Source organism: Misgurnus anguillicaudatus, chromosome 6 (genome assembly GCF_027580225.2).
Source record: "Misgurnus anguillicaudatus chromosome 6, ASM2758022v2, whole genome shotgun sequence".
Lineage (NCBI taxonomy): Eukaryota > Metazoa > Chordata > Actinopteri > Cypriniformes > Cobitidae > Misgurnus > Misgurnus anguillicaudatus.
The window spans coordinates 9,692,036-9,702,266 of NC_073342.2; the positions used below are offsets into that span (position 1 = coordinate 9,692,036).

The window sequence follows — 10,231 nt, forward strand, 5'->3', positions numbered from 1 at the left end:
AAGAAAACTCCACCCATTAAAGGCGCATGACTCAGTAGGCGGGTTCGACTTCATGCAGCGCTGCGCAAAGAAGACACGCATATGACATCAAAATATCGCGTGAGCTTTTAAAAAGCATGCCGAGCAGTCTACACTCAAATTAATCTCGCGGTATTTTGAGGTCAACCCGCTGTCGACCGCATTAAGTCAAATACGTATCATATTGCTATTATTTAGGTGATCAAAATCTTTTTACCATATCGTTTCACATAAATATATTTAAAAGAAAAAATAAATAAAGTGAAAGACGTTCGAACTGAAGTGGCGTACTTTGTTTATGACGCCCCAAGCGAGACCACACCCACAATTTTGCAAAATGTATTTCTTCATTTATTTTAACTTAGTATGGCTGTTTTTATAAAAAGAATATAAGAAAGAAAGATTGTTAATTCTACAGTTGACGCGGAAACGTGACAGGGGCGGGTTTACCCTTGCGTCATCACAGGGCCACGCCCCGAAGAGGTTATGTTTACAGAAGTGCGTGGATTCATCTGATCGGCGATCATGATTATGCGATTGCAGCTATTTTAAAAATATAAATAATGTCCCGACGACCGCATGAAGACACGGAACCACTGCTCTATTCCTCTCATCTGGATGAAGACGGTAAAATACATATCACTCACGTAAAATAATACCTTAAACATAACTGTGCTAAAGCTCTCTGAAGTCCATCATATTAAGTTAATGCATCTCTCATAATGTGTCATAATAAGCGAATAAATAGTTGATTTATTAAAAATTGTAAGTCGGCGTTAAGCATTATGCGACTATCAAGTTTTACTATAGTACAGGGATATAGGCAACGTCGGTCCTGGATTGCCGATATTGCAGATTTTAGCTCCAACCCTAACCTTGCCTAAGTTTCCTGTAGTTGTCAGGTGACTCTTTAGACCTTGATTAGCTATTTAAGGTGTGCTTTATAAGAGCTGGAGCTAAACTCGGTTGGACATCGGCACACCAAGACCGACGTTGCGTACCCCTGCTATAGTATTAACGTTAGCATGGATTGTATGTAATGTATTCTCCACCCGATTGAGGTTTTAATCCAACTACCATGATATTACCATCTGATATCATCACTGTACCATGGTACTGCCCCAGTTTTCGATAGTGTCAGTCTGTTATTGTGTGTGTGTGTTTCTAGATGATGAGGTGACCAGCAAGAAGAAACTCACCTATGAGGAGGCCGTAGAAGCAACAGGTTAATAATTCACCTTTATGTATTTAAAAGTGATGAAATATCTCAGATTTGTGTACAGATGAATCAGTGAATGTTAATGTCTGTCTGTAGGGTTCGGGCTCTTCCACTGGTTGTTGTTGGTCATCTGTGGCTGGGCAAATGCCAGTGATGCTGTGGAGATACTGTGTGTGTCTTTCCTGCTGCCCACCGCACGCTGTGACCTGCATCTCAGTTCGGCTGATATGGGAATTCTTACCGCCAGCATATTTTTGGGTTATTATCTTTATTGATTATACTTTGAATGAACCAATGGTTAAAATGAATAAATCTTTATTGTCATTGTATGCACGTAGTAGCAGAAACAACAATATTTGGTACAAACGCATGATTAAGTCCCACGTCTAATTTATTATACACAGTTTTTCTTTGACTTCCAGTCTGAATGCTTCATATTTTATTTAGGGGGACTGCAAAGTGTTTTGTAAGTTTCTTTAAAAGAGGAAAAACGCAAAGCATGACAAATGATCAAGAGTTACAATGTTATGAAACAGCAAAATAGAAAGAAAATCAAATTCACTTCTCATTTTTATGAAGTAAAACTGCAGTTTCTTTCCTGTTTGGTTGAACATTAAGTAGTTATGGGTTGGCAAAATGCTGAATCATGTGTTCGTCACACAGTTTGTAGATTTAGTTTTAGTCCAACCATTTACATTTATGCATTTGGGAGACACTTGCAGTGCATTTCAAGGTTTACATTAATGTGTTTCCTGAGATCGAACCCACAACAACCTTTTGTGTGCAACGCTGTACCAACTAAGCCTACAGGTGAACCTGTTGTGATAACGTCCTGTTTTACCCATGTGCTCTTCTCTGTCAGGTATGATGGTTGGGGGTTATTTATGGGGTTACCTGGCTGATCGTGGTGGACGGCGAAGTGTCCTGGTCGTTTCTCTAGCAGTAAACGGCACGTTTGGGGCTGTGGCCAGTTTAGCCCCGAGTTTCTGGCTCTTTCTGCTCCTGCGGTTCTTTAGTGGAGTCGGGTAACAAAGTATTTTGTCTAGGCAGACATTGACGTGATGTTTGATGTGGACACAAATCTCATCACATGAATACATCCCATCTCGTTTTCAGCGTAGGCGGATCCATTCCCGTAATCTTCTCATATTTTACGGAATTCCAGCCTCGTCTGCGGAGAGGAGCGATGATCAGCGCCCTCGCTACTTTCTGGATGGCTGGAAATATTTTAGCAGCAGGTAAATGTGGCCAAATGTGGCCTGTGAATGTAAAATAATTTTTTGTGATTTACTTTTTTCTATATAAATGAATCCTATGTAACGTAAAGCACATTCTGTGAGAATACAACCTTGATATCTTAAATATTCAAGGGGATGTTTCATGAAAATCTGATTTTTTTTTCATGTTAATTGCTATAATTGGGTCCCCAGTGGTATAAACCTAGAAAATGTGAACAAGATCAAGCCAGTAACTTAGTTTTGGTAAACCATTCTCTGCAAGCATGAGAAAAAATAGCTAATTGAAATTTGGCTCCCCTTGTGATGTCAGAAGGGGATAATTCCGCCCCTTAATCGGCACTATTTAACCACGGCACTGCCATTTAGTGCAGATATCAGCTAATTTGCATTTAAAAGGACACACCCAAAACAGCACATTTTTGCTCACACCTACAAAGTGGCAATTTTAACATGCTATAATAAATTATCTATATGATATTCTCAGCTAAAACTTCACATATGTACTCTGAGGACACCAAAGATTTATTTGACATCTTAAAAAAGTCTTTTAAAATGTCCCATTTAACTGAAGATCATGTCAAAGATTGAAATCAATGAATGCAATCAAACTTTGATGCTCCTAAACGTCTTAGATTATGAGATACTAAGATGGATTTCACAGATAGGGTCACTTATAATATTAAATTTAAATGTTAATGATATTTCGCTTGTCTTTGTTTAGGCGTGGCGTGGTTGGTCATTCCCAGAACATCTTTGAATGTTCATCTGAGCTGGTTGGATTTTCAAAGCTGGCGTCTTTTCGTGATCCTCTGTTCGGTTCCCAGTTTGTCATCAGCACTTATCTTCAGACTCTTCATGCCAGAAAGCCCAAAGTTCCTCATGGAGGTACAAACAGAGTCCACCACAAGCTAGTTGACTTAACCTGAGTGAATACATCTGAGTCAAAGTAGACCAGGGCTAATCCAGCGTGCCTGTAATTTAAAATCAGCGTGGTTACTTTTACTTTTCGACTGTACAGCAAATACAGAGGGAGTGTCGGAAAGGGGCTGCGTTGGGTGCCAACCATCTGCGTGTGCGTAATTATCGGATCCAATTTGAGCTTTGGATAAATAAATAAAAACTTGTGCCACTACCAGTGGCGGCTCGTGACTGCTCTTCTGAGGGGCGCAAATTCAAAATATGTGTTCGGAGTGTCATGTGAACCATGTTCATCACGTGTTTTGTCAAAATAAGTTCCTGCTGCACACCCGTCAAAACCGTTTATGATAAAAGAGACGCTCACGTTCACAAAATACACGCAAGACACTCACTTAACAGTAAACTCTGATTATGCATGAGATTATGCGAGTATCTGGCAAACGCGAACTTCTTTTTTATTATAATCCCTTTGGACGCGTCTGCAGCGGGCGCTTGTTTTGACAGGACACGTGATGCACATGGGTTCGCTTGACGCGCCGAACACATATTTTGAAATAAGGAACCACACACATGACGGGCTACCTACATGCTGTGACACATTTTGCATCGTGCACCCTCAAAAAAAGAAGAAGTCACTAAAAGTAATGTATTTCAGTGTGTTCCAATCAAAACACTGTGTGCAAGGAGAAATTATTAATCATTTTTTGTTTACCTTTATCAGTAACACTTGAATCCTTTAACCCTTTACCTTGCACAGGCCTTTTTGAGTGGGGGGGGGGGTGAAAAGGTGACGTATACTTTTTAAATTAATATAATTCTGGCATTTTTTTGGTCTAAAAGTCTATTTTTGGTCTTGTTTAAAGAAGACACTTTTTTACGGACGTGTCTGGAAGTGAAAATAAAAAAAATTGGTATAACAGTTTACATTTATTGTACTGAATAAAAATAATGCAATATAGTATTATTTCATACATAAAATTATTAAAGAAATTACAGCCGATGCATTATTATTTCTGCTAAAAGCTTTTAAAATATGAAAACTACATTCTTAGACTTTTCCAACAATATATAGTTTGTCATGCTAGATTAACGTTTACATGCAAAATATTGAAGTAAACTCAGTCGCCCCGCTCACAAGACTGTGCCAGTTAATGGGTTAAAAACTATTTATACCTTATAACTATATAACTTTATTATTTATTTCCTTATAATTAAATTATTAAGTATAATATATTTGTAGATTTAAGGCTCTTGCGCTGGAATGATTAAACCGAAATTTCATTACGCCTGTCACTAGGGGGCGAACTCCAACAGCCGTGTCCGAATGGAGTGTACAACCGAAAGGCGGTTTAGCATATCTATCTTTAAAAATATTAAAAAGAAAACATGAAGTGCAATTTTAGTCATTAGGAGGACACACAACATCTAGCCAATTTATCGAACTTAAACAGTTATAAACAAAAGAAGTTTAAGAGCTCTGCATTACAGCTAGTGCTATACAAGAATACATGTGATGTGATTATTTTAAAAAAAAAATTGTGCAATGTTCATAGTTAACATTTTAACATATTAATATTTGGCTCTTGCAATGTTAAACTGCAATTGTTTTTAAAATATACAAAAAGTTATCTGTAATTTAAAATTAATTAAAAGGCAAAATACTGAGTACAAAAAGTGTGCATCTTTTTTTGAAAATGCATGATTTTTAAATATATGACCTATATAACAAAAAATAAAAAAAAATACATTTCTAAAACAAAAGCAAGTCAATGAAGCCGGATGTTAATGAGTGTATTTCCATCTAAATAATTGATATACAAGACTCCTATGTACTCTATCGCCCCAAAGCCTGTTTTTTGTTCATGATTTTTAATAGTTTGTCCTAATAGTTTGTGTTTGTCCCAAACAGGCTGGCCGTGAGACGGAGGCTTTATCTGTGTTCCAGACAATGTTTAGACTGAACAACGGTTTTGTCATCAAACCATTTCCTGTATGTAAACCACACATAAACCATCTGTACCCATCTACTGTTAGCTTTCCATCTTACCTTCACAGTGTTCCCTATGTATATGCGTCAGTTCATTAAAACAAGTTTGTGTGTTAACAGGCAACAGGGCTTGTGATTCGACCTAAAGACGATGGGGAAAAAGACAGACTCTGTTCAGGTTCGAGATCTCAGCGGTTCACCGGCCATCTCAAGCAGGTGATGACACCTGATGACCACCGCTTACACTCAAATTAAAAGCTTTACTGCTGTCTTCATGGTATGTCTTGGTGTTTTGCAGGCATTCGACCCCATTAAACAGCTCTTTGTCGGACCACTGGCTTCCAGAAGTGTGGCTCTGCTTATAATATTTTACTGCATATCATTTGGGTACATTTAAATATAAGTATTTCCTAATATTTAAATATGAATAAGGCTACTTGTATCGTAAAGATTTCATGCATTAAAACCACATTTTGTTAAACCCAGGTATTATGGCTTATGGATGTGGTTTCCAGAGCTTTTTAAGAGGATGGAAGATGGAGGGTCTCCATGTGCCAACACATCCCGAATCCAAAGCTCAGAGAATGAAAGCTGCTATCCTGTCAAAACTGCTGGTATGATGTGATCATAATGAGTCAAATCTAGATGAGATGGGTGGCTCTTATTAGCAATATGCAAGTCTTCTGGTTAACATTTCTCTATGTGTGTCTGTTTTTATAGTGTACATGGAAGGTTTCATAACTGCAGCTTCAAATTTGCCAGGAAACATTTTCACTATCCTGGTCATGGACAGAATGGGAGGAAAAATTTTGCTCTGTTAGTACAGCATATTTCTATTTTTAATGTTAGGAGTATTCTGCATTTTGATTGGTCAGATGGATTATTTCGTAATGTGTGTGTTTTTTTTCTTCTCTGGTAGCTGTCAGTTTGCTGGTATCCAGTGTAAGTGTGTTTATCATCTACGTGGTGAAGACCAAATCTCAGAGTCTGATCGTGTCCTGTGTGTTCAGTGGGGTTTCTGTTGTCTCCTGGAATGCTCTGGATGTGATGGGTACCGAACTTTACCCCACACAACTACGGTAAATACTAGGAGATCCAGGGATGATACATTTATGTAGGCCAATTCGGAGGTTAGCTTTGCATGGGTCTCATTTTTCTAGAGATGCACCGATATTTTGGACAATAATCTGTATCGGACGATAAAAGTAATTTTTCACGCATCAGCCGATATTTAAAAACAGTCTATAGTCATGGCCGATATATCCTGTCAATTAATAGAGAATAGGAAAGCAATGAATTTGAGCTCTGTGTATAAAAATGTGAAGAAACGTCACTAGTTTAATGTTTAATATTAATAATTATTATATGAATACATTCAAATTTTATCTTCAGAATTTAGTTAATGCAAGTTAATATAAACACCAAACTATCGGTATTGGCAAATGCCAGTCATAATAATTATTGTCGTTACCGATATCGGTGGAAAAAGGTAATATCTGTGCATCTCTAGATTTTTCATAGACTTTTGGATTATCGCAAAAATAAATAAGACATCAAAAGATGTCCATCAATATAATCTGTACAAGTAAACAACTTTTATGAATTTTAAATGCATTTACTAAAAATTGAAAGCTAACATTGCACTATACGCAAACTTCACTACAGAGCTTCCGACAACTCATTCAAACTTTATTAAAACATTTAAAAACATGTTTCCTTATAAGGAACATAGGCCGTAAAAAAAAGATGGACGACGCCTGTTCGCTCTCTTCCATTGGTAAAAAAAGTGAAGCCGTCAGTGTCCCGATACGGCGCTGACATCTTGGGTCTTGAGTCTGCGCAGTAGTGATTTCGGGACCAGTCCTGCACAGTAGTGAGCAGGAAGTAAAGCCGCGAAATCTAGACCCCGCCCTCGCTCTCGCAGAATGCGCATATCACACGATATCACAGCTGTCAATATTGACGCGACACCACCGTTTTTATATAATTAAATAACTAACTAAACACAAACTTATTTTTAAATCAAACATTTACATTTGAATTTACATCAGCGTGATAAAAACTACAGTAAATGACAGAAACCAGCTTTGGAAAAAAGTTAATTGAAATGTAATTCATTTTTTTAGGTCTCAAGTCCCGTTGAATAACATGGGGAGGCGGGGTTTATGAATTATACTGGGACCAGTCACTGTGTGGCGATCGAGACATTTTGGCTTCACTTTTCAGGGCGTGTGCGGCACGCTTGATAAGGAGAGATTGTTTTTTTTTTGGGGGGGGGGGTCATTGTTTTTGAGATTGTTGTGCATGGTGAATTTTTTAAAGTTCCCGACAACGTCTGTAGTCCCATGTATCAACTGGTTAGCAACTATTATGTAAAAAAACTTTAAAAAATCTCGAGTGGGGGTACTATAGTACTAATGTGTTTCATTTTGTGAAATAAAACGGGAAATTATCTTGAGCCTGTGTTAACTGAATATATTTTAAGGCATTTAACCAAAACTCCATTAAAAACAAACAGTGCTAAAATGCTAACGCATTTCTGGGTTTTCCCTACAAAATACATCATCCCTGCAGCCTTTCATTGGGAGACCTAAAGAAATAAAGACATTATTTTCCTTAAGTCCAATTATAATGTTGGTCTGTTTTAAAACCCCTTGAATGCCACAGGCTGCTTTCGCCGCTGCATCTTTAAAGGGATAGTTCAACCTAAAATGAAAACGTCATTAATGACTCACCCTCATGTCGTTCCAAACTCATAAAACCTCCTTTCATCTTCGGAGCTCAGTTTGGGATGTTTTGGGTTTGGTCCGAGAGCTTGTTGACCCTTCATTGAAATCTATGTGCGGTATACTGTCCATGTCCAGAAAGGTAATAAAAACATCATCAAAGTAGTCCATGTGACATCAGTGGGTCAGTCGGAATTTGTTGAAGCATCGAAAGTACATTTTGGTCCAAAACTAACCGAAATTGCGACTTTATTCAGCATTGTCTTCTCTTGGGGTTCTGTTGTGGGCTGCGTGCACGAGACTGAAGTCATGTGACGCGGATGACGTGTTATTCTTAGACATGTTTGCGAAGGTTTTTTGTTCAAACTTACAGCGTGCGTCTCCCTCAGACTGTAAATGAAGCTTGGGCGCAAAAAAAGGCTGGGGCGCACCAGATAACACGTCAGCCGTGTTGTACGTCCGCCGCGTCACTGCAGTCACGTGACTTCGGTCTTGTGCACGCGGTTCACGGCAGGGCCAGAAGAGAAGACAATATTGAGTCGTGGTTTTTGTTATTTTTGGACCAAGGTGTGTTTTTGATGCTTTAACAGATTCTGGCTGGCCCACTGATGTCACATGGACTACTTTGATGGTGTTTTTGTTGCCTTTCTGGACATGGACCGTGGACCGTACATAGATTTCAATGGAGGATCAGAAAGCTCTCGGACTAAATCTAAAACATCTTAAACTGTGTTCTGAAGATGAACACAGGTCTTACGAGTTTGGAATAGGGCTGTGCAAAAATATTGATACAGCTATCTATCGTGATAATTTTTCCACAATAGTGTATCGATATTACAATCTCTACTATCAATATTTTAAAACCCCCATCAAATCCTTCTGTGTGCGTCAAACAACCTTCTCCGCCGCTGCTGTAGTTGTCGCTGTCCAGTTGTCTGACATATATGGCCATTCGGCCAGTGTCTCAGAAGTTAGCGGGAGTGAGAAAATGGCAGAAAATTTTTAAAAACCTGCAGCTTTCAGAGCCGACGTGTGGAAGCACTTTGGCTTAAAAAAAGTTGTAAAAAAAAATTCCGCTCCCTTTTTTTTACATTTTTGATTAAAAAAAGAAAAGTATTGCAATGTATCGCAACATGCAACTTATTGTATTGTATCATGATACATTGTATCATGACCCATGTATCATGATACGTATCGTGAGGCCCTTGCCAATATCCAGCCCTAGTTTGGAACAACATGAGGGTGAGTCATTAATGATATTATTTTCATTTTTGGGTAAACTATCCCTTTAAGACCTCTGCAAGTTAAAGCTGCAAGTTGTAACTTTTTGAGTAAAAAGTGTGAATTCTTATGTAAATGTATATTAGAAATTGTAAATGTGTATGTTCATGTGCTGCTTGTGATGTCACGACCATTACATTTTTTTTCTTTCTGTTTTAGCTCCTCAGCTCTGGGGTTTTTCACGGGAGTGGGTCGTGTGGCGGCAATCATGGGAAATGTAGTTTTCGGGCAGCTGGTCGACTCCAATTGTGCTGTACCTTTGCTGCTGGTCGCTGCGCTCCTGCTGGCAGGAGGAGTGGCTGCTTTCCGACTGCCACAAACTAAACAGACTGAACTCACATAATAGACTTGATGAACTTCAACCAAAACCTTGTATATGATTACAAACAGGACCAAAGAGCCTTATATTTCAGTTGTAGTTTTGTCTTAATAATACACAAGTGCACTTTGAGAGTACCTCTAAAGGACTGCATTAAACCATTATTTCAAGCAATGTTTTACATTTGATTAAAGGTTATGAAGATTTTATAAAAGTTTGATGCAGTTGCAAAATAAGATAAGGAACATTTTAGACTATGAAATCAATATTTTTATTGTTTTTTATTGATTATTTATTTAATTTGAAAAATAAAGTATAAATCATACTAGATTTTTACTTTGCGTAATTGTTTAAGAGTGCAAGTAAGTTTTTAAAGTAACACTTTAAAATAAGGTTGTGTTGGTTAACATTAGTTAGTGCGTTAACTAATATAAATTAACAATAAAATCAAAAGTTGTATCTTAACATTAGTTATTGCAAAATGAACTAACATGAAAAATTGTATTGACATAAACTTATACAATA

At 37.8% G+C, this 10,231-nt stretch overlaps 1 protein-coding gene across 2 annotated transcripts; it reads left to right on the forward strand.

The window, feature by feature from the left end:
- The first annotated feature begins 474 nt into the window (after positions 1–474).
- sv2 (synaptic vesicle glycoprotein 2) lies at positions 475–10,036 on the forward strand. 2 transcript variants are annotated; one of them, XM_055192479.2, is made up of 13 exons: positions 475–645; positions 1,187–1,243; positions 1,334–1,495; positions 2,100–2,262; positions 2,354–2,475; positions 3,197–3,360; positions 5,303–5,383; positions 5,501–5,596; positions 5,679–5,767; positions 5,867–5,994; positions 6,101–6,196; positions 6,300–6,459; positions 9,547–10,036. In XM_055192479.2, the coding sequence occupies exons 1-13, from the start codon at positions 582–584 to the stop codon at positions 9,728–9,730; spliced, it is 1,566 nt and encodes a 521-aa protein (XP_055048454.2). In that variant the 5' UTR covers positions 475–581; the 3' UTR covers positions 9,731–10,036. The 2 variants fall into 2 exon arrangements, with proteins under 2 accessions (XP_055048454.2, XP_055048455.2); XM_055192480.2 differs by lacking the exon at positions 475–645 and adding an exon at positions 955–1,050.
- Positions 10,037–10,231: the final 195 nt, after the last annotated feature.

Bases quoted from the DNA above. Each gene is read 5' to 3' on its own strand.
- sv2 (XM_055192479.2), top strand. From the start codon at position 582: ATGTCCCGACGACCGCATGAAGACACGGAACCACTGCTCTATTCCTCT. The intron at 5,597-5,678 runs GTGATGACACCT...GGTGTTTTGCAG, and splicing joins TCACCGGCCATCTCAAGCAG to GCATTCGACCCCATTAAACA. The intron at 5,768-5,866 runs GTACATTTAAAT...TGTTAAACCCAG, and splicing joins TTTTACTGCATATCATTTGG to GTATTATGGCTTATGGATGT.